Source organism: Phyllopteryx taeniolatus, chromosome 19 (genome assembly GCF_024500385.1).
Source record: "Phyllopteryx taeniolatus isolate TA_2022b chromosome 19, UOR_Ptae_1.2, whole genome shotgun sequence".
Classification (NCBI taxonomy): domain Eukaryota; kingdom Metazoa; phylum Chordata; class Actinopteri; order Syngnathiformes; family Syngnathidae; genus Phyllopteryx; species Phyllopteryx taeniolatus.
The window spans coordinates 2315293-2340020 of NC_084520.1; the positions used below are offsets into that span (position 1 = coordinate 2315293).

Genomic DNA, 24728 nt, shown 5'->3' on the forward strand with positions numbered 1-24728 from the left:
TCAGATTCAGATTCTGAATCTGATTCAGATTCTGAATCTGATTCAGATTCTGAATCTGATTCAGATTCTGAATCTGATTCAGATTCTGAAATGTCATAGAAATTGAAAATGCATTTTCCAGGTTCCGGTTCAGGGTGTACCCCGCCTCCTGTCCGAAGATGGCTGGGATAGGCTCCAGCAGCCCGTGACCCTAATGTGGATAAGCGGTAAAGAAAATGGATGGATGGATGGATTTTCCAGGTTCTTGAGAAGTTGTGCAAAAAGTCATGGAAATATTGTGTGAATAATATTTATGATGCATAAAACAAATACAATGATGGAGCATGGGATTAAAATGGAAGTGCAACGCCTTTATACAGGAAATGCGACAGTTCATAACATTAGCGTCAAGTGGAGCGTTCAACTACACTCTCCAACATCATATAATATTTGAGAACAAAATACCAGGAAAGTGTCATTTCGATTGAGAGGTTTCAACTTTGGATACAGAAAGACCCTGATAAAGGACGTGCGTAAAGTCGGCTTTCCTCAAAATCTTTTGATGAAACCAACATGGCAGAAGTGGAACTGGTAAGCCACATGAAGGGGAAGAAGCATATGGCGGCTGCCAGAGACTGCAAAAAAAAGTCCATCAGGGAGTTTTCAGGTGATGGCATTACATGTCATTACATACAGGACCACAGACGGCCATGGCTGCGTGGTCTGCGATTCCAGCAGCAAAGCAGACAAAGTAGGATGTACCAACGACAACAGTTCTAAGAGCCCAAGTTTTGTGGTCATTAAAAATCATGAACTCCTACTATGAATATGACAGCCAGATTGCGAGCAGGTTTGTGTGTGGTGAGAAATAAAATGCAGTTATATGTGCACGTACGGTCTTGCCCTGTATTTTAAGAAGCTACTACTTAAAGAAGTGTCCCAAGAAACTGCATACATTCTGTTACTTGATGAAAGTCTCAGAAAGCATTTGCCGTTGAATAAAATTAACATTCAGATTAGATTGTGGGATGGACCAGAAGTCAAAACTAAATACATTGGCTCTGAGCTATTGAGGTACTCTTCAGTCGCCGATATAGTTGAAAATTGAGCCAAATGCTGTCTAAGAGTGGGGTGCATTTTGTCCTGCAACTGTCCACATGTTAAGTGGAAAGTTTTTGAACTGACTCAAAAGGAGGTGAATAAGAAAGTGGACATATGTCGGTTCATGTGGTGTACACATTGTGCATAACTCATTTAGTGATGGAGCAAAAGCTACAGGCTGGAGAATCGATCATGCCCTCTGGAGCATGTACTGGCTATTTCATGACTGCCCAACTCTTCCGGGAGATTTCACTCACCCAAAATATTTCACTCTCAATTGCATTCATTACTGCAATGGTCAAGTTCTGCAGGCACCACTGGGTTGAAAATGTAAATGTATCCAACCGTGCTTTGCAGCTTTGGCCCCATGTGAAAGCCTATAGAGCTGGGGCGCAGGGGAGAGCTACCAGATCCGAAGAGTCAAACTTTTGAGGTTGTGAATAAAAGTGAAAAAGATATTTTTATCCCAAAAGTAATGATCTTCAACAGCATCGCACAAGAGATGGTCTGACGCTGCCAGATAAGCCTAGGCATGTGACCCTTCCTTAGCTGGGACATCTACAATATTCGATGAAAGCTAAGCATTCTCATATCATTGCATTGTATCACTGGCTGCCGTCATTACTGACGTCATTCCTATTTGAGGCGTATATGTATGATTCTCACTTGCAATGCCAACCTGGTTGCAGACAGTCTTTGAGACAGGGGTATATATATATATATACAGTGGGTACGAAAAGTTTTCAGACCCCCTTAAATTTTTCACTCTTTGTTATATTGCAGCCATTTGTTAAAATCATTTAAGTTCATTTTCCTCATTAATGTACACACAGAACCCCATATTGAGAGGACAAAAAACGGAATTGTTGAAATTTTCGCATATTAAATAATAAAAACTGAAATATCACACAGCCGTAAATATTTGAACCCTTTGCTGTGACACTCATATATTTAACTCGGGTGCTGTCCATTTCTTCTGATCATCCTTAAGATAGTTCTACACCTTCATTGGAGTCCACCTGTGTTTGAATATACTGATTGGACTTGATTAGGAAAGCCACACACCTGTCTGTATAAGACCTTATAGCTCACAGTGCATGTCAGGGCAAATGAAAATAATGAGGTAAAAGGAATTGTGGCAAGACACAGATCTGGCCAAGGTTATTAAAAAAATTCTGCTGCACTTAAGGTTCCTAAGAGCGCAGTGGCCTCCAAAATCCTTAAATGAAGATGTTTGGCACGACCAGAACCCTTCCTAGAGCTGGTCGTCCAGCCAAATTGAGCAATTTGGGGAGAAGAGCCTGGGTGAGAGATGTAAAGAAGAATCCAAAGAGGCTGTGGCTGAGCTCCGGAGATGCAGTCGGCAGATGGGTGAAAGTTCTAGAACGTTAACCATCACTGCAGCCCTCCACCAGTCGGGGTTTTATGGGAGAGTAGCTCGACGGAAGCCTATCCTCAGTGCAAGACACATGAAAGCCGACATGGAGTTTGCTAAAAAACACCTGAAGGACTCCAAGATGGTGAGAAATAAGATTCTCTGGTCTGATGAGACCAAGATAGAAATTGTTGGCCTTAATTATAAGTGCCATGTGTGGAGAAAAACAGGCACTGCTCATCACCTGTCCAATACAGTCCCAACAGTGAAGCATGGTGGTGGCGGCATCATGCTGTGGGGGTGTTTTTCAGCTGCAGGGACAGGACGATTGGTTGCAATCGAAAAAAAGATGAATGCGGCCAAGTACCTGGACGAAAACCTTCTCCAGAGTGCTCAGAACCTCAGACTGGGCTGAAGGCTCACCTTCAAACAAGACAATGACCCTAAGCACACAGCTAAAATACCGAAGGAGTGGCTGCAATATAAAAAAGAGTGAAAAATTTAAGGGGGTCTGAATACTTTCTGTACCCACTGTATATATCCATCCATCCATCCATTTTCTGTACCACTTATCCTCATTATGGTCCCAGGCGTTCTGGGGCCTATCCCAGCTATCTTCGGGTGAGAGGCGGGGTACACCCTGAACTGGTTGCCAGCCAATTGCAGGGCACATATAAACAAACAACCATTTGCACTCACAATCACACCAACGGGTAATTTAGAGTCCTCAATCAATCTACCATGCCTGTTTTTGGGGATGTGATGTGATTCTTCTTTTCCTTTCGGCTTGTCCCGTTAGGGGTCGCCACAGCGCGTCATCCTTTTCCATGTAAGCCTATCTCCTGCATCCTCCTCTCGAACACCAACTGCCATCATGTCTTCCCTCACGACATCCATCAACCTTCTCTTTGGTCTTCCTCTCGCTCTCTTGCCTGGCAGCTCCATCCTCATCATCCTTCTACCAATATACTCACTCTCTCTCCTCTGGACGTGTCCAAACCATTGAAGTCTGCTCTCTCTAACTTTGTCTCCAAAACATCGAACCTTGGCTGTCCTTCTGATGAGCTCATTTCTAATTTTATCCAATCTGGTCACTCCAAGAGCGAACCTCAACATCTTCATTTCTGCCACCTCCAGCTCTGCTTCCTGTTGCCTCTTCAGTGCCACTGTCTCTCATCCGTACATCATGGCTGGCCTCACCACTGTTTTATAAACTTTGCCCTTCATCCTAGCAGAGACTCTTCTGTCACATAACACACCTGACACCTTCCTCCACCCGTTCCAACCTGCTTGGACCAGTTTCTTCACTTCCTGACCACACTCACCATTGCTCTGGACGGTTGACCCCAAGTATTTAAAGTCCTCCACCCTCGCTATCTCTTCTCCCTGTAGCCTCATTCTTCCCCCACCACCCTTCTCATGATGTGAAACCGGAGTAACCGGAAAAAACCTACGCAGGCACAGGGACAAGATGCTAACTCCACACAGGCGGGGCTGGGATTTGAACCCCAGATGCACTAACCAGTTTCTGCCTTATATATATTATCAAGAGGAAAATGAGGGGCACCAGACCCAAAGACAAAGAAGAAATTTGAGCTTCCATAACTCCCAGGGAATGCCACAGGCTGATTACCTCAATGCCACAGCGCATTGAGGCAGTGATGAAAGGAAAGGAATTCCCAACCAAGTATTGAAGAGTAACATTCCGTTTTGAAAGTATTTTTGACTGATTTAATGTGACCCTAATTTCTTTCTTTTTTTTTTCTACAAAAACTGTGAAGTAAACGGTAATTTCTTTATAGTATTCTTATTCTTTGAATTCCTGATTTTGTGTGTTTTATGAGCCGGAAGCCCAAATTATGTAAAAATAAACAAATAAATACCAGAAATTTTTTAAATTGTGGGCCCTGAATCGATAATCTATGAAATTTCAAATTATTGAATGGAAATATGGAAATAAATGAACTTCCATCCATCCATCCATTTTCTGAGCCGCTTCTCCTCACTAGGATCGCGGGCGTGCTGGAGCCTATCCCAGCTGTCATCGGGCAGGAGGCGGGATACACCCTGAACTGGTTGCCAGCCAATCGCAGGGCACATACAAACAAACAACCATTCGCACTCACACCTACAACCATTCGCACTCACCTACAACCATTCGCACTCACACCTACGGGCAATTTTAGAGTCTCCAATTAACACGTTTTTGGGATGTGGGAGGAAACCGGAGTGCCCGGAGAAAACCCACGCAGGCACGGGGAGAACATGCAAACTCCACACAGGCGGAGCCGGGGATTGAACCCGGGTCCTCAGAACTGTGAGGCTGACGCTGTAACCAGTCGTCCACCGTGCCGCCAAATAAATGAACTTTTCCAAGATATTCTATTTTTTTGGAAAGGGTCTTTACAAAAAAACAGACAAAAAGCTGGCCTTCATTTACTTGTCTTAAAATATGGAAAAAGCGGCATTTTCCAAAGTCTGTTGGAGCTCCTGCCTGGCAGTTTGTTTCCCCTTTCACTGTCAACACCAACCGATTGGCACTAATAACCCACCATTGGAGGGCCCCAGCTGGCCAGGTGTTCAGCTCCACCGGCCTGCGTTGTCACCTCCAACGCGGTCTAGGAGCACGTCCAGGCCTACGTGAGCTTGCGCCTCTCCGGCCGAACAGCATTCCTTAGCGGGACCGAGATGGTCCGGCCGCGGACCTCACCACCTACTCACCCAGCCACCTCCAAGCGACTGTCCAGCAAGCACCAAGTTTCTCCAGCCTGCTTCTACTCTGCCATGCGCGGCTCAGCGGAAAAGCTTAAAAAAACTAAAAATCTGTTAATCTAAGTTTTAATTTGCAATGTATTTTTGTGAGGCACAAAATGTGAATTTTGACTCCTAAATTGCGATTTGACTCTGCTTATTTTGAGCCTTGCCGAATGCTGCATACGTCCAGTAATGGCTGCTCTGTAAATGGGAAAAGTAAACAAAGATGTAACATTCACACTAGTGACAAATGTCTGTGTCAAACAATAAGTGTTCATTATCACAGCCCGCCGACTCAAGAGTTCCTGTTAGTCTTCAGAAGACCCTGAGAGACAGGAGACACTAGGGAACCTACTTTACCATGGTAGTTTTTCGTGGGAGAAACATACGGGGAACTCAAACAACCAGGATAAGGGACTTTTCCACCAACCAGCCCAGGAACTTTGTGCTCCTGAAAGTAAAAGGTTCCTGTTCCCCATGTAAGTTTGTCTTTCCATCGCACTAATTATAACCCCAATTCCAATGAAGTTATGTTAAACATAAATAAAAACAGAATTCAATGATTTGCAAATCACGTTCAACCTATATTTAATTAAATACACTACAAAGACAAGATAGTTAATGTTCGAACTGATAAACTTGATTGTTTTTATCAAATAATCATTAACTTAGAATTTTACGGCTGCAACACGTTCCAAAAAAGCTGGGACAGGTGGCAAAAAAGAAAGTTGAGGAATGCTCATCAAACACCTGTTTGGAACATCCCACAGGTGAACAGGCTAATTGGGAACAAGTGGGTGCCATGATTGGGTATGAAAGGAGCTTCCCTGAATTGCTCAGTCATTCACAAGCAAAGATGGGGCGAGGTTCACCTCTTTGTGAACAAGTGCGTGAGAAAATAGTCGAACAGTTTAAGGACAATATTCCTCAGCGTACAATTGCAAGGAATTTAGGGATTTAATCATCTACGGTCCATATCATCAAAAGGTTCAGAGAATCTGGAGAAATGACTGCATGTAAGCGGCAAGGCCGAAAACCAACATTGAATGCCCGTGACCTTCGATCCCTCAGGCGGCACTGCATCACAAACCGACATTGGTGTGTAAAGGATATCACCACATGGGCTCAGGAACGCTTCAGAAAACCAATGTCACTAAATACAGTTCGGCGCTACATCTGTAAGTGCAACTTGAAACTCTACTATGCAAAGCAAAACCCATTTATCAACAATACCCAGAAACCCCGACGGCTTCTCTGGGCCCGAGCTCACCTAAGATGGACTGATGCAAAGTGGAAAAGTGTTCTGTGGTCTGACGAGTCCACATTTCAAATTGTTTTTGGAAATTGTGGACGTTGTGTCCTCCTGGCCAAAGAGTAAAAGAACCACCCGTACTGTTATGGATGCAAAGTTCAAAAGCCAGCATCTGTGATGGTATGAGGCTGTGTTAGTGCCAATGGCATGGGTAACTTACACATCTGTGAAGGCACCATTAATGCTGAAAGGTACATACAGGTTTTGGAGAAACATATGCTGCCATCCAAGCAACGTCTTTTTCATGGAAGCCCCTGGTTATTTCAGCAAGACAATGCCAAACCACATTCTGCACGTGTTATAACAGCGTGGCTTCGTATTAAAAGAGTGTGGGCACTAGACTGGGCTGCCTGCAGTCCAGACTTGTCTCCCATTGAAAATGTGTGGCGCATTATGAAGCGTAAAATACGACAACGGAGACCCCGGACTGTTGAACAGCTGAAGCTGTACATCGAGCAAGAATGGGAAAGAATTCCACCTGCAAAGCTTCAACAATTAGTGTCCTCAGTTCCCTAACGTTTATTGAATGTTGTTAAAAGAAAAGTTGATGTAACACAGTGGTAAACATGACCCTGTCCCATCTTTTGTGGAATGTGTTGCAGCCATAAAATTCCAAGTTAATGATTATTTGCTAAAACAATCAAGTTGTCAATTAAATATCGGTTGAACATGATTTGTAATTCATTGTATTCTGTTTTTATTTATGTTTAACACAACGTCCCAACTTCATTGGAATTGGGGTTTTAGTTCAGGGTAGCTTAAGCAAATGAGGCTGATGTTGCTCAACACAATCATCAATAATAACCACAACATGAAGGAAAGAGGTTAGCTAAGAAGAAGTGGGATACTGAGAGGACGAAAGAGAATGAGCTGGATTGTGTCTTTGTAGCTGCATTGTGTCTTTGTAGATCTGGAGAAAGCCAATGACAGACTACCCATAAAGGAACTGTGGTACTACATGGGGAAATATGGAGTGGCAGAGAAGTATGTTAGAATAGTACAGGACATGTAATGTATGAGGGCAGCAGAACAGTGCTGAGGTGTGCTGTAGGTGTGACAGAGGAGTTTAAGGTGGAGATGCGACTGCGTCAGCGATCATCTTTGAAATGATGTGATCTGCAGTGAAAGCAGGGAGCAGGTGGGGGAACATTTAGAAAGGTGGAGGAATGCACTGGAAAGGAGAGAAATAAAGATTAGCCGAAGACATAATATACTCTATGTGCTTGAATGAGCGGGGTGGAGGGGGAAGAGTGAGGCTATAGGGAGAAGAGATAGCGAGGGTGGAGAACCTATACTTAGGGTCAACAGTCCAGAGCAATGGTGAGTGTAGGAAGGAGGTAAAGAAACTGATCCAAGCAAGTTGGAACAGGTGGAAGAAAGTGGCAGGTGTTATGTGGCAGAAGAGTCTCTGCTAGAATTAAGGGCAAAGAAAGTGGTGAGGCCAAAACATAATCTACGGATTAGAGACAGTGCCAGTGAAGAGACGAAGGAGAGCTGTAAGTGGCGGAAATGAAGATGTTGAGGTTCTCTCTAGGAGTGACCAGGTTGGGTAGGATTAGAATGAAATCATCAGAGGGGCAGCCAAGATTAGATGATTTGGAGACTAAGGTAGAGAAAGCAGACTTTGATGTCCACAGGAGAGATGATGAAATATGGAGCTGCCAGACAAGAGAACTAGAGGAAGGACTCAGAAAGTTTGATAGATAGATAGTGAGGGAAGACGTGAGGACAGTTGGTGTTTGAGAGGAGGATACAGAAGATAGGCTTACATGGAAAAGGATGATGCGCTGTGGCGACCCCGACTGAGTCAAGCCAAAAGAAAAAAAAGAAGAAGAATAGTACAAATAACTTGATTTTTTTGTTTCTTCTCTCTTCATCTCCCTCCCAGTCTCTGTCACAGAGGTGGAGTGCGTATGTGAGGGCTGTCATTCGGAGACATTGAGGCAGATGGTTGGTACAGTTCCTGAAGGACGGTGTTTGACGGTGGTCTTCAAAGGTCCCCGAAAGAATCTGGATCTTCTCTGCCAAAACCACGAGGAGGCTTTTCATTGGACCCGTGGCATCCGGACACTGCAAGAGAGGATTAGCAACATGACCCACAAGGAGAAACTTGATCAATATCCTTAGATAAAAGTGGAGTATTCTGGCCATGTTTTTACAGTATGCCACATGCAAACAGCCAGAATTAGGTATATACAAGTATTATGTGTAATTATCTGTTTTGTAAAGTCAAAAAGCCATAAAACCTCTAATAAGAAATTATACATAGACACATTTATTGTTGATGAGTTTGACAATTCACCATTAGAAGAGCTAATTATTATTCAGACGATTCTTTCGATATTCTAAAACTCTTTCAACATTGATGAGATGATAGTGTTTGTACAAACTAAGCCCAGTTTTTACTATCTTTTACAGATCTTGTGTTGGAACTCATTAGTTTGTGGTCAGAGTGTTGTAGCTGGTTGGCGTACATTAAATCCCTGTAATCCAATGTTAGTTTAAATTCAACACAAGCCGTCTAAATATTATCATCAGCTGTGTAAAATAGAATTTTACTCGAGTGTGACATCTTCCTTGATCATACATGTTTTACCTGGATTCATGCTTACCTGAGTCGGGCTGATAAGAATCGTGATGATAAAATGAGTTATGAGGAAGTGCAGACATTGCTACAAATGATCAATATTGACTTGAGTGACCAATATGCTCGCGAACTTTTCCAGGTGTGTATCCTGCCACATAAGACGATTATTGTTTAACTTCACATCTACTGTATTGTTAACACAGAATCATTAACAGTTGTATTATGTATCTTACTCTCGCATGATTCTTTAACAGAAATGTGATCACTCAGCCGATGGCCGATTGGACCATGGGGAAATCGAAGTTTTCTGCAGAGAGTTGTTGCGGAGACCTGAGCTAGATGCTGTCTTTATGCTATATTCCACCAACGGATGTGTCCTCTCAACTGCAGACCTGAGGGATTTCCTGAATGATCAGGGGGAGGATTCTTCATTCACACATGCCCAAAGCCTGATACTCACTTATGAACTTAATGAATGGGGTATGCTCCTAAACATAAACATTCAAAGTCATGCGGTATGTGTTCATTAACCCTCTGATCAATTTGACCCATAATCCAAAAATGACCAATTAACAATGTTTACATCTACTGATTAACTCTTAATTACTCACAATTTCAATCACTTTGTAACGTTGATTCCAATTATTAAGCCACTACACTTACTACGCAAAGAATACTTGATACTAAAATAAAATTTCCTTTTCATGAAAACGTTTCATGGGTCAATTTGACCCACTGCATAAGGGGATTTCAAAATTGTTTTTAAAAAAAAGTTCCAAAAACAATAATAGCGCAGGCAAACAAGTTTCCAGGTGAGCTACAAAAAAAATTAAAAAGCATTTAAAATAGAATTGAATGGAATCCCATTGACAAAAGATATCCACAAGGAAGTTCATTAATTCCCTTGTTGTCATGTTTTTTGCCTTTTGCCCAAACACAGCTCAGAGGAACCATTTGATGACACTCAATGGTTTCACCATGTATATGCTGTCCAAGGAGAATTCTGTGTTCGACCCAGACCATGTTTGGGTTTATCAAAACATGAAACAACCTCTAGCACACTACTTCATCTCCTCTTCCCACAACACGTACTTGACTAAGGACCAGCTGACCGGGGAGAGTGGCGTCGAGCCATATATCCGGTAAGAAAGAAAAGGAATCGCTACCATTTTTTAGTATGTATTTACAGTGCCGTGAAAAAATATTTAACATTTTTGTGTGCATATTAATCACACTCAAAGGGTTTGGCTCGTCAAGACAATTTTAAAATCTCACAAAGACAATCCAAGTAAATCCAAAATGTAGTGCGAAAAAGTCATTTATAAATCATGAGTTATCCGTGATAAACCAGTTTTGGGAAAGCTCAGTTCAATTTCACTGGCCACACCCATGCCTGATAATCACCAGATATGTTGAATCAAGAATTAATTTAAATACTACCTGTCAGACAATAATGAATGTTCTCAAAAAGAAATGCTTTGGGACTCCAGATAACCACTGTCAGAACCATTATCCACAGACAGAGAAGACTGGGAACAGTGGTGAATGTTCCCATGTCAACCAAAATTACTTCAAGAGTGCAACAATTAATCATTTAGGAGGTCACAAAAAATGCAAAGAGAAAAGAATTGCGGGCCTCCTTTAAAGTCAGTGTTCATGACTCAACCATAAGAAAGACACTTGGCAAAAAATGACCCCCAAGGGAGCGTTCCAAGGCAAAAACCACAAATGACAGAAAAGAAAACAAAGACTCATCTTGCATTTGCCAAGAAACGTCTTGATGATTCCCAAGTCATTTAGAGACATTTTCTATAGATGACAAGACAAATTGAACTTTTTGGAAAGTGTCCCATTCCATCTGGCATAAAAATAACACAGCATTTGATAAAATTACCCAAACCCAATTTAACACACAATTGGGTATATTTCTCCACTCTTTTAGCTCCTTGTCGGGCTGAATAAGACCAACAAGAAAACGATTTATCCTCCTTCTTTTCCTTTTGGCTTGTCCCGTGAGGGGTCGCCACAGCGTGTCATCCTTTTCCATGTAAGCCTATCTCCTCCATCCTCCTCTCTAACACCAACTGCCCTCATCTCTTTCCTCAGTACGTCCATGAACCTTCTCTTTGGTCTTCCTCGAGTTCTTTTGCCTGGCAGCTCCATCCTCATCACCCTTCCACCAATATACTCACTATCTCTCTGGACATGTCCAAACCATCAAAGTCTGCTCTCTTTAACTTTGTCTCCAAAACATCTAACCTTGGCTGTCCCTCTGACGAGCTCTTTTCTAATCCTATCCAACCTGGTCACTCCTCGAGAGAACCTCACTATCTTCATTTCCGCCACCTCCAGTTCTGCTTCCTGTTGTCTCTTCAGTGCCACTGTCTCTAATCTGTACATCATGGCTGGACTCACCACTGTTTTATAAACTTTGCCCTTCAGCCTACCAGATAATCTTCTGTCACATAACACACCTGACACCTTCCTCCACCCGTTCCAACATGCTCGGACCCATTTCTACACTTCCTGACCACACTCACCATTGCTCTTGACTGTTGACACCAAGTATTTAAAGTCCTCCACCCTCGCTATCTCTTCTCCCTGAAGCCTCACTCTTCCCACTCCACCCGTCTCATATATATGTTCTGTCTTCGGCTAATCTTCATTCCTCGCCTTTCTAGTGCATAGCACCTTTCTAACTGTTCCTCCACCAGCTCCCTGCTTTCTCTGCCGATCACAATGTCATCTGCGAACATCATGGCCCATGAGGATTCCAGTCTAACCTAATCTGTAAGCCTATCCATCACCACTGCACACAGGAAGGGGCTCAGGGCTGATCCCTGATGCAGTCCCACCTCCACCTTAAATTCCTCTGTCACACCTACAGTACTGCTGCCCTCATACATTGTACATCCATTCATCCATCCATCCGTTTTCTGGAGCGCTTATCCTCACAAGGGTCGTGGGTGTGCTGGAGCCTATCCCAGCTATCTGCGGGCGGGAGGCGGGGTACGTCCTGTACTGGTCGCGAGCCAATTGCAGGGCATTTATAAACAAACAACCATTCACACTCACATTCTCACCTACGGGCAATTTAGAGTCTTCAATCAGCCTACCACGCATATTTTTGGGATGTGGGAGGAAACCGGTCTTCAGAACTGTTAGGCAGATGTGCTAACCAGTTGGCCACCGTGCCGCCACTCTCGTACATGTCCTGTATTATTCTAACATACTTGCATGCAGTACCACAGTTCCTCTCTGAGTAGTCTGGGTAGGCTTTCTCTAGATGTACAAAGACACAATGTAGCTCCTTCTGACCTTCTTTGTACTTTTGCATCAACATCCTCAAAGCAAATAATAAATCTGTGGTACTCTTTCTAGGCTTGAACCCATACTGATGCTCGAAAATAATCACATCTGTCTACCCTCCACTACTCTTTCCCATAACTTCATTGTGTGGCTCATCAACTTTAGTCCTCTATAGTTCCCACAGCTCTGCACATCACCCTTGTTCTTAAAAATGGGCACCAGCACACTTTTCCTCCATTCCTCAGGCATTTTCTCATCTGATAGAATTCTGTTGAACAAGCTGGTCAAAAACTCCACATCCACCTCTCCTAGATGCTTCCATACCTCCAAAGGTATATAATCAGGATCAAGTGCCTTTTTGTTTTCCATCCTCTTTCGTGACTGTCTAACTTCCCCCTTTCTAATCATTGCTACTTTCTAGTCCACCACACTTGCCTCTTCTACTCTTCTTTCTCTTTCTCTCATTTTCCTCATTCATCAACTCATCAAAGTATTCTTTCCCTCTGTCCACTACTGGCACCAGTCAACACGTTCCCATCTCTATCCTTAATCACGCTTACCTGCTGCACATCCTTCCCATCTCTATCCCTCTGTCTGGCCAACCTGTATAGATCATTTTCTCCTTCTTTATTGTCCAACCTGGCATGCAAGTCATCATATTCCTTTTTTTGGCCTTCACCACCTCTACCTTTGCCCTTACGTCGCATCTCAATGTATTCCTTTCTCCTCTCCTCGGTCCTCTCAGTGTCCCATTTCTTCTTAGCTAACCTTTTCCTTGTATGATTTCCTGTACTGTGAGGTTCCACCACCAAGTCTCCTTCTCTCCTTTCCTGCCAGAAGATACACCAAGTACTCTCCTGCCTGCCTCTCTGATCACGTTGGCTGCAGTGGTCCAGTCTTCTCGAAGCTCCTCCTGTCCACCGAGAGCCTGTCTCACCTCTTCTCGAAAAGCCGCGGAACACTCTTCCTTTCTCAGCTTCCACCACATGGTTCTCTCCTCTATCTTCCACCCCACCACCAGAGTCATCATACACACCACCATCCTATGCTGTCAAGCCACAATCTCCCCTACCACTACCTTACAGTCAGTAACATCCCTTAGATTACATCATCTGCACATGATGTCATCCACCTGTCTGCTTCTGGCTCCGCTCTTGTAGGTCAGCCTATGTTCCTGTCTCTTCTGGAAGAAAGCCATTTCCATCCTTTTTGCAAAGTCTGTCACCATCTGTCCCTACAAGTTCCTTTTCTGATTGCCTAATTCACCCATCACTTCTTCATCACCTGTTTCCTTCACCAACAGGTCCATTACAGTCTGCACCAATCACGACACTCTCTCTGTCTGTGATGCTCAGAACTACTTTGTCTAGCTCCTTCCAGAATTTCTCTTTCACCTCTACGTCGCATCCTACCCGTGGGGCATAGCCACTAATCACATTATACATAACACCTTCAATTTCAAGTTTCAGCCTCATCACTTGATCTGGACATTCTGAGCTAACTCTTCCTTTAAAATAGACCCCTACTCAATTTCTCTTCCCATCTACACCATGGTAAAATACTTTGAACCCTGCCCCTAAACTTCTCGCCTTACTGCCTTTCCACCATCTCTCCTGGACACACAATATATCAACCTTTCTTCTAATCATACTTTCAACCAACTCCCGAGCTTTTCCTGTCATAGTGCCAACATTCAAATTCCCCAAATTCAGTTCTAGGCTCTGTGGTCTGTGCTCTCAGTTCTTCTCTTTCTGCCTAAGAACCCACTTTCCACCTCTCGTGTGTCTTCAACCCACAGTAGCTGAATTTCCACCGGCGCCCGGTAGATTAACGGTGGACGTTGTTAACCCGGGCCACGACCAATCTGGTATGGAATTCTTTGGCTGAATGCTCTTATTTGTTTGGCAAAGTTTTAAGCCAGATTTCCTTCCTGAACCAACCCTCTGTATTTATCTGGGCCTACAGTTTGTACTGGCTTTTGCCCCCATTGCACTGGATAAAAAAGTTTTATCCTCCATTTTATTCAAAATTTTGTTGCATTAGTTCCAAGTTTATAAACTTAAAACTGTTCAATTTGATCTGCAACATAAGAAGAGGGTTTAATGAATACCTTCTGACAGTGTCGCTCAAAACAAAGTTATTAATGCAATATAAAGGTTGCGTGTTTCGAAAAGCTGTTGTATTGGGTATCATTCATCATTGTTCTGGTCTGTGTGTGTCTAAATTGCTACTTTAAGAATGATCGCAGTCTTGCGCTAATTCATGAAGTATACCTATATCCCATGTGCTCGTAGTGTAAATTGCAGCTCTTGCTGAACTACAAAATAAAATATAAAAGAACATGTTGTCAATCACATACACAAAGTTATCTCATTTCTTTTAGAGTCCTGAATCATGGTTGTCGCTGTGTGGAGTTGGACTGTTGGGATGGAGATAAAGGACAGCCAGTCATCTACCATGGCTACACGCTCACCTCCAAAGTGCCTTTTGTCGACGTCATAGAGACAATCAACAAGTATGCATTTAAGGTAAGGCCAAAACACATTACCATTCAAAATGAACAAATACAGGTGTCTACCTATTGCTCTCCCCACTGAACATCTATTTTTTACTCTGTTGAGCAGTAAAAATGTGAAGCTTGTTGTACAGATTATATAAACAGCGGAACCTCGTTTTTACGGTCCTTGATTTCATGGATATCTGAAATAATAGACTTTGGACAGGACATGTGTCCAAAAATAGCTTCCAATTGTCACTTAAACTGGCGTTGACAAAGCGTCAGTTCCAGAATTGAAGGCTGTTTTCTGGCACTGTGGCGCAATATTAGGCTGAGACACATATTTCATACACACATATTTCCGGGCATTGACCTATGGGAGCCATGTTGAATGCGTACATTCCCAGGCATTGTATAGATGGCAGTAGTTCTTTCTATGGTCACACAGAGCTCTGTGCAGAGAGTGCGCACATGGCTGCAGTGTTAACTTAAGGAGAAATATGTAACACAAGTCTCCGGAGTCTGGAACATGCTATTATTACATGCTATACAGTAATATTTTTTTGTCAAAGCCGTTCGTCTATGGCAACAGATTTGGAAATAGGAAGCCCACTCATTTTTCACAGCTCATGAATGCGACTGCCTTGACTCCAATATCAGTACGTCAACAGTGTCACCATCCAGCACACCAGCGTGGTAAGTTTGGATAAAACTTAAATATTCAACATCTCAAACATTTTCATCTTTTTTTATATTTATTTACAATAACTTTGTACTGCAGAGGGCGTTTTAGGCCACAAAAAAAGTACAAAACAATAATTTTGGACTGTACACTAATGTGGGCGCCTATGGTTACAAAAAATGTTTTTCAATAAAACAAACAATCAGCTGTAATGGACAGCTAAATCAAATTTCTGTTGTATATATATTTTTTAGGCGGCACGGTGGACGACTGGTTAGAGCGTCAGCCTCACAGTTCTGAGGACCCGGGTTCAATCCCAGTCCCCACCTGTGTGGCGTTTGCATGTTCTCCCCGTGCCTGCGTGGGTTTTCTCCGGGCACTCCGGTTTCCTCCCACATCCCATAAACATGCATTAATTGGAGACTCTAAATTGCCCGTAGGCATGACTGTGAGTGCGAATGGTTGTTTGTTTCTATGTGCCCTGCGATTGGCTGGCAACCAGTTCAGGGTGTACCCCGCCTCCTGCCCAATGACAGATGGGATAAGCTCCAGCACGCCCGCGACCCTAGTGAGGAGAAGCGGCTCAGAAAATGGATGGATGGATATATTTTTTAAAAAGTGCTATGCTTGTAGGCGGCACGGTGGACGACTGGTTAGCACATCTGCCTCACAGTTCTGAGAACCCAGGTTCAAATCTGGCCTCGCCCGTGTGAAGTTTCCATGTTCTCCCCATGCCTGCGTGGGTTTTCTCTAGGTGCTCCGGTTTCCTCCAACACCCCAAAAACATGCATGGTAGGTTAATTGAAGACTCTAAATTTCCCATTGGTGTGAATGTGAATGCGAATATTTGTTTATTTATATGTGCCCTGCGATTGGCTGGCGACCAGTTCAGGGAGTACCTCTTCTCTTGCCCAGAGTCAGCTGGGATAGGCTCCAGCATCCCCGTGACCCTAGTCAGCATAAGTGGTACGGAAAATGGATGGATGGAGGGCTATGCCTGTACTATTTTTGTAATTGGGTGACAGTTGTAAAATGGATGGAGTTTTCAATTGCCAAAATGTCATCTCATCCCACAGTCATCAAGTTGATGTCAGAATTATTGGCCCTCTTTTTGAAATAAATCAAACTCATATTTTTTCGATTTACATGACCTTTGTTAAATTGTTGAATTCGGATTAATGACGATGAAGTAAGAGTATATTTAGCCAAACATGGCATATTTACTGTGTGGGAACATTCACCGTGGCTTTTTTGGCCTTGTTTCTTAGAAAACTACACCCACTCAACTAAACATATGCAGGGAGAGAGGAATTGTAGTTAATTTTTTAAGTAAAGGAGAATTGAATTTGCGAGTATTTTCTTGAATGCCCTTATCTATTAAATCTGGGTACCTTGCAGTGCTTGACACTAACTTGTTTTGCTCCCTCAGCACTGTGGCTAGTGGCTTCCCAGAGTCAGTACCCACTTGGTATTTTTACGAGCCACAATTTTTTTGTTGGATAATTATGTTTAAAATGATTAAAAGTACGCCGGTTTCCTCCCACATTCCAAAAACATGCAAGGTAGATTCGATGAAAAGACTCTAAAAATTGCCCGTAAGTGTGAATGTGAGTGGGAATGGTTGGTTGTTTTTACAGTATATGTGCCCTGCGATTGGCTGGTGAGCAGTTCAGGGTGTGCCCTGCCTCTCGCCCAAAGTCAGCTGAGTTGGGTTCCAGCACATCCTAAAGTGACACATCAGGAGGATAAGCGGTACATAGAATGGATGAATGGATGATTAAAGCTTGATGAAATAACTACTCCAATTTAATAGCAATTGAAAAGTTCCATTTGTAGCCACTGGGTATTTGCAAACAACTCAAAAGTGAATGCTGAAGACAACATTAAAAAGTGTAAAAGAGTTGACTGTTTTTAAAAAAAATAATCCATAAGGTTATTTGACTTTATTAAAAGGGACTATACATTTTAACAGTGCAGCTGCTTTCGAAATATATAATATTTCAAATTACTACTAAATACATTAGTTAGAAGAGTTCCATTGTTTTTGTTAATGAAGGCATTAACTTGGGAATTTATGGGCCCCATCAAACCCTGCATGGCAGTATGAAGTAAAGTGGGTCTTATATTTATTGGGGAGTGGATATGGGAGTTATGTGAGAGACTATTCAGGAATTATGGTGGTTGTACTGTTCATAAAATGAGTTGCCTGGTAACCTCCAGACCTGTTCAATCAAGAAATCACAAAAGAATCTGTCCGGCAAAGTCAAGCCGGACAAAAGATTTAAAAAAGCTGCAACAAAATGACATGATCCAAAGAAATTCCAGATCAATGGAGAAATAAAGTAATTAACATCTGTCAGTCTGGAAAGGGTTAAGAAAGCCATTTCTGAAGCTTTAGGGTGTCAGCAAACCATAGGGAGAGCCATTATCCTCACATGGAGAAAACATGGAACATGGAAATGAGGAAGAGACTAGGCAGAATTTGCATCCATGGCAGGTTCCAGCCGGCACGGTGCTCGACTGGCTAGCACATCTCCCTCACAGTTCTGGGGACCGGGGTTCAAATCCCAGCCACGCCTGTGTGGAGTTTGCATGTTCTCCCCGTGCCTGGGTCGTTTTTCTCCTCCCACATCCCAAAAACATGCGTGGTCGGTTGATTGAAGAGTCTAAATTAGGTGTGAATGTGAGTGCGAATAGTTGTTTGTTTTATGTGCCCTGCGATTGGCTGGCGACCGGTTCAGGGTGTACCCCACGTCCCGCACGAAGATAGCTGGGATAGGCTCCAGCAGCCCGCGACCCTAGTGAGGATAAGCGGTAAAGAAAATGGATGGATGGATGACAGAGTTCCAAGGTGAAAACCACTGTAGACGAAAAAGAACATAAAGGCTTGTTTTACTTAAAAAAAAAAAAAAAAAAAAAAAAAGTAGAATGTTATATGGACTGATGAGATGAAAGTTTTTGGAAGGTGAGTGTCTTGTTACATCTGGCGTACATGTACCACAGTATTTCAGAAAAAATACATCATACCAACAGTCAAACATGGTGGTGGTAGTGTGATGGTCTTAGGCTCCTTTTCGCCTTCAGGACCTGGAAAACTTGCTGTGATTGATGGAACCAGGAATTCTGCTCTTCTACAGGAAATCCTAAAGGAGAATGTTCAGCCATTAGTTCGAGACCTCAAGCCGAACCGTGTCCGTATATTTGTCTGATATTTACATTTGTTTGACGATTTTAAACAAAGTGGGGAAACGATACAAAAATATAAGGGGGACAATACTTTTTCACGGCACTGTACTTTGAGAAGTGTCTCAATATAGTGGGAGCTGGCGTCTCTCCGCACTGAACCGCCTCATCAATGCTGCATTCTTCCAAATTTGGAATTTGTGAGGTTCGTTTCAAAAGTAAGCTGAATCACATGGGTCTTGCGTCTGGGCAGCATACTGCACCGACTGCGTCGATGATAGTTTTCACACATTGCTGTGGAACCTTCGAAAGTTAGGGGTAGGTTGCAGGCACAGCAACAGTAGTCGAAGCTTGCAGTGCACATTTGAATGTGGTAAGTATGTTAGGTATTGTGCATTTTCCATCTTCGCGGGAAACCGTGGTGCAGCTGTGTTTTTTTTTTTTTATCAGGAATACACGACGGGCCACAGTATATTCCGATTCAACCACGTCAGTCCCAGCTAATACAACTAGAGGTGGTTGAGTTTTCAACCACTTGCATAAGTCCATAATACAAATGTCAGTAATTATCAAAAATACTCGCAGATTCACTTCGAAGTTAAAAAAAACATTGTGTGGGACTTTTATGAGCCAACATGATGTGCATGTCACATAGGCCTATGCATTACACAGTGGCCTGACTTTTTTTTTCACCAATGCTGTGATAGGCCGTTGAAGATTAGGTTCCCATCAATCAAAAATAATCACACCATTGTTTTTTATATTTTTAATGTCTTAGTGATAAAGAACTCAACATTAGTATTTCTTAACACAAAGGAATTACCAAAATACCCCAAAAATGTTTGCTTATAAAGAAGTGGCAGGGTACAAGCATCTTGATGGGCGGGCACGCCTCCCTATGGCATGCCCCCTCTGTCTTAGCACCTCACTGTGGCACAAGCATAATGCCTGAACATCATTGGACATCAACCGTGGACTTATGTCCAGCATCTATTAACATCCACTTGTACTCATGCTGTTGTCATTTAAACAAAACGAAGAAAAAATACAGAATGAGTGTGAACCTCTGACTTACACATTTCAAATTCCAAAAATAATACCTTACCGTTATTATATCAGCAACCTTGTCATCAGTCTGAAGTGAGTCTCCCCTCACTCACAGTAGACCCGATAAAGGGGTACTTTATGGCCACATGTTTATATTTCTCTCTGTTGACAGGTTTTTGGCAAGAGTGATTGTCCCTTGGCTGTCATCATGTACTATTGTTGGTGTGTACCTGTAATTATTAATCCCTCCTAGTAACTGTATACTGTGTATAAAAGTATAGACACTCCTGTATGGTTGAAGCCAGTGCCATGTATTCCGCCTCACAGGTGGCGAGGGCAACTGTAGGATGTTTCTTCATTATCATGAAACTAGAGAGCTATTATTGATAAGAATCACACAGTATCCTGTGGGATTGCACCTGTCGCTGGTACCAGCTGCCCAGTCAGCATGACTGTAGGCCTTTGGACCGAGTTTCTCACTGTCATTTCTTTTAAAACCTAATCCTTTTTCAGAAGCGCCTTTGAGGTATCTTAGTACGTGTTTCACATGAACCCACTGCTCCTCTGTAGGGTCACCAAAGTACTGTGATAACCTGCTCACCACAAAGCACAAACAGCCTACAACCTATTACAACCGGAGGGCCTATATTTCACTAACAAGTTCTCTTTATGTATGTTTTGCTCAAGAAAATGAAAAAAGTAATTTCCAATCATATCAGTTTTGGCGCATTCTGTAAATAACTAATGCCCTGGGAATGCCCCTTTTACGTTATCAAAATCCCCTCCTTGAGCCGTCACCTTATCGTGGTGGAGGGGTTTGTGTGTCCCAATGATCCTAGGAGCTAAGTTGTCGGGTCACCCATGGCAAACAGGTCCCAGGTGAGGGACCAGACAAAGCACGGCTCAAAGACTACTTATGAAGAAGACAAACTATAGACTCAGTTTTCCCTTGCCCGGACGCGGGTCACCGAGGCCCCCCTCTGAAGCCTGGAGGTGGGGCTCGAAGGAGAGCGCTTGGTGGCCGGGCCTGCACCCATGGGGCCTGGCCGGGCGCAGCCCAAAAGGGTAATGTGGGTCCCCCTTCCCATGGGCTCACCACCTGTGGGAGGGGCCATAGGGGTCGGGTGCAGTGCGAGCTGGGCGGTGGCCGAAGGCGGGGAGCTTGGCGATCCGATCCCTGGCTACAGAAGCTGGCTCTAGGGACGTGGAATGTCACCTCTCTGGCAGGGAAGGAGCCTGAGCTGGTGTGTGAGGTCGAGAAGTTCCGACTAGATATAGTCGGACTCGCCTCCACGCACAGCTTGGGCTCTGATACCAGTCCTCTCGAGTGGGGTTGTACCCTCTTCCACTCTTGCCCACAGTGAGAGGCGCTGAGCAGGTGTGGGTATACTTATTGCCCCCCGGCTCGGCGCCTGTACGTTGGGGTTCACCCAGGTGGACGAGAGGGGAGCCTCCCTCCGCCTTCGGGTGGGGAGACGGGTCCTGACTGTTGTTTGTGCCTATACACCAAACAGCAGTTCAGAGTACCCACCCTTTTTGGAGTCCTTGGAGGGGGTGCTGGAGAGCGCTCCCGCTGGCGACACCACCATTCTGCTGGGGGACTTCAATGCTCATGTGGGCAATGACAGTGAGACCTGGAAGGGCGTGATTGGGAGAAACGGCCCCCCCGATCAGAAACCGAGCGGTGTTCTGTTGTTGGACTTCTGTGCTCATCACGGCTTGTCCATAACGAACACCATGTTCAAGCATAAGGGTGTCCACACGTGCACTTGGCACCAGGACACCCTTGGTCGCAGTTCGATGATCGACTTTGGAGTCGTGTCATCGGACTTGCGACCGCATGTCTTGGACACTCGGGTGAAGAGAGGGGTGGAGCTGTCAACTGATCACCACCTGGTGGTGAGTGGGCTCCGATGGTGGGGGAAGATGCCGGTTCGACGTGGCAGGCCCAAACGTATTGTGAGGGTCTGCTGGGAACGTCTGGCAGAATCCCAGAAGGAGTTTCAACACCCACCCCCAACAGAACTTTGCTTATGTTCCGGGGAAGGCTGGGGACATCGAGTCCGAGTGGACCATGTTCCGCGCCTCCATTGCTGAGGCGGCCAACCGGAGCTGTGGTCGTAAGGTTGTCGGTGCCTGTCGTGGCGGCAATCCCCGAACCCATTGGTGGACACCAACAGTGAGGGATGCCGTCAAGCTGAAGAAGGAGTCCTATCGGGCCTTATTGGCCTGTGGGACTCCTGAGGCAGCTGATGGGTACCGGCTGGCCAAGCGGAATGCAGCTTTGGTGGTCGCTGAAGCAAAAACTCGGGCATGGGAGGAGTTTGGTGAGGCCATGGAGAAAGACTTCCGGACGGCTTTGAGGAAATTCTGGTCAAACATCCGGCGTCTCAGAAGGGGGAAGCAGTGCACCATCAACACTGTGTATAGTAGGGATGCGGCGCTGCTGACCTCGACTCAGGACGTTGTGAGCCGGTGGGGAGAATAGTTCGAAGACCTCCTCAATTCCACCGACACGCCTTCCCATGAGGGAGCAGAGTCTGGGTTCTCTGAGGCGGGGTCTCCTATCTCTGGGGTTGAGGTCACCGAGGTGGTTAAAAAGCTTCTCGGTGGCAAGGCCCCGGGGGTGGATGAGATTCGCCCGGAGTTACTCAAGGCTCTGGATGTTGTAGGGCTGTCCTGGTTGACACGCCTCTGCAACATCGCGTGGACATCGGCGACAGTGCCCCTGGATTGGCAGACTGGGGTGGTGGTCCCCCTTTTTAAGAAGGGGGACCGGATGGTGTGTTCCAACTACAGGGGGAACACACTCCTCAGCCTCCCTGGTAAGGTCTTTCAGGGGTGCTGGAGAGGAGGGTCCGTCGGGAAGTTGAATCTCAGATTCAGGAGGAGCAGTGTGGTTTTTGTCCAGGCCGTGGAAGAGTGGACCAGCTCTACACTCTTAGCAGGGTCCTCGATGGTGCATGGCAGTTCGCCCAACCAGTCTACATGTGTTTTGTGGACTTGGAGAAGGTGTTCGACCGTGTCCCTCGGGGTGTCCTGTGGGAGGTGCTTCGGTAGTATGGGGTACCGAACCCCCTGATACGGGCTAGCCAGAGTTTGGTCCGCATATCCGGCAGTAAGTCGGACTCGTTTCCGGTGAGGGTTGGACTCCGCCAAGGCTGCCCTTTGTCACCGATTCTGTTCATAACTTTTATGGACAGAATTTCTAGGCGCAGCCGAGGCGTAGAGTGGGTCCGGTTTGGTGGCCTCGGTATTGCATCTCTGCTTTTTGCAGATGATGTGGTTCTGTTGACTTCATCAATCCGTGACCTCCAACTCTCACTGGAGCAGTTCGCAGCTGAGTGTGAAGTGGCTGGGATGAGAATCAGCACCTCCAAATCTGAGACCTTGGTCCTCAGTCGGAAAAGGGTGGCGTGCCCTCTACAGGTCGGGGATGAGATCCTGCCCCAAGTGGAGGAGTTCAAGTATCTTGGGGTGTTGTTCACGAGTGAGGGAAGAATGGAACGGGAAATCGACAGGCGGATCGGTGCAGCGTCTGCAGTGATGCGGACTTTGTATCGATCTGTTGTGGTAAAGAAGGAGCTAAGCCAGAAGGCGAATCTCTCGATTTACCGGTCGATCTACGTTCCTACCCTCACCTATGGTCACGAGCTGTTGGTCGTGACTGAAAGAACAAGATCCCGGATACAAGCGGCCGAAATGAGTTTCTTCCACAGGGTGTCTGGGCTCTCCCTTAGAGATAGGATGAGAAGCTCGGTCAACCGGGAGGATCTCAGAGTAGAGCCGCTGCTCCTCCACATCGAGAGGAGCCAGATGAGGTGGCTGGGACATCTGATTCGGATGCCTCCCGGACGCCTCCCTGGTGAGGTGTTCCGGGCACGTCCCGCCGGGAGGAGAACCCGGGGACGACCCAGGACACACTGGAGAGACTACATCCTTCGGCTGGCCTGGGATCCCCCCGGAAGAGCTGGATGAAGTGGCTGGGGAGACGGAAGTCTGAGCGTCCCTGCTAAAGCTACTGCCTCCGCGACCCGACCGCGGATAAGCGGTAGAAAAAGCATTGATGGATGGACATTGCCAAAATCAATACGCCACCATTTCTCGGTGGGACGTCAGCAACAGAACTTGAGACCAAATTTGCTGTACAGCTTGTGTGGACAAACAAATGTACTGTACTATAGAGTAGTAGTATTTACTCATCTTTTATACTGTACATTGTCGCCTTTGGGCTGTCCCCCCAACTCCAAAATGACTTCTGTTCAGGAAATAAAAACAAAACAGGGCAGCACGGTGAACGACTGGTTCGAGCGTCTTCCTCACAGGGGTTCAATCCCCGGCCCCGCCAGTGTGGAGTTTGCATGTTCTCCCCTTGCCCGCTTGGGTTTTCTCCGGGCACTCCGGTTTCCTCCCACATCCCAAAAACATACATGGTAGGTTAATTGGAGACTCTAAATTGCCCCATAGGTGTTAATGTGAGTGTGGATGGTTGTTTGTATGTTCCCTGCGATTGGCTGGCAACCAGTTCAGGGTGTACCCCACCTCCTGCCCGAAGATAGCTGGGATAGGCTCCAGAACTCCCGTGACCCTTGTGAGGATAAGCGGCTCAGAAAATGGATGGATGGATGAAAAACAAAAATGCCATCTTGCTTGAGTTTTCAAACACCGTTTTGTTCAACCTGGTATTATACCTTATATTGCTACCATATACCGTTTCACACTCACATGAACACAACAGCTTCCCAAAATTATGTTCAATCACTAATTTAATATGCTAAAAAAATACTAAGTTATTAGACTGTCATTGATTAAAATGGTACAAACACAGCGCGGTGCTGGATGGTGTTTGCCGTGATGACAGCCATGCACATCAGTCTGCAGTCATTCGATGCTACCAACCTT

At 44.9% G+C, this 24728-nt stretch overlaps 1 protein-coding gene across 1 annotated transcript in view; it reads left to right on the top strand.

Moving 5' to 3' along the window:
* Nucleotides 1-24728, top strand: part of LOC133469204 (1-phosphatidylinositol 4,5-bisphosphate phosphodiesterase delta-3-A-like) — a 90104-nt gene that overhangs the window by 12292 nt on the left and 53084 nt on the right. The window contains exons 4-8 of the mRNA XM_061755983.1: nucleotides 8410-8638; nucleotides 9118-9247; nucleotides 9363-9588; nucleotides 10049-10250; nucleotides 14801-14945. Of these exons, the coding sequence (XP_061611967.1) occupies nucleotides 8410-8638; nucleotides 9118-9247; nucleotides 9363-9588; nucleotides 10049-10250; nucleotides 14801-14945 (932 nt within the window). The remainder of the gene's footprint in view (nucleotides 1-8409; nucleotides 8639-9117; nucleotides 9248-9362; nucleotides 9589-10048; nucleotides 10251-14800; nucleotides 14946-24728) is intronic.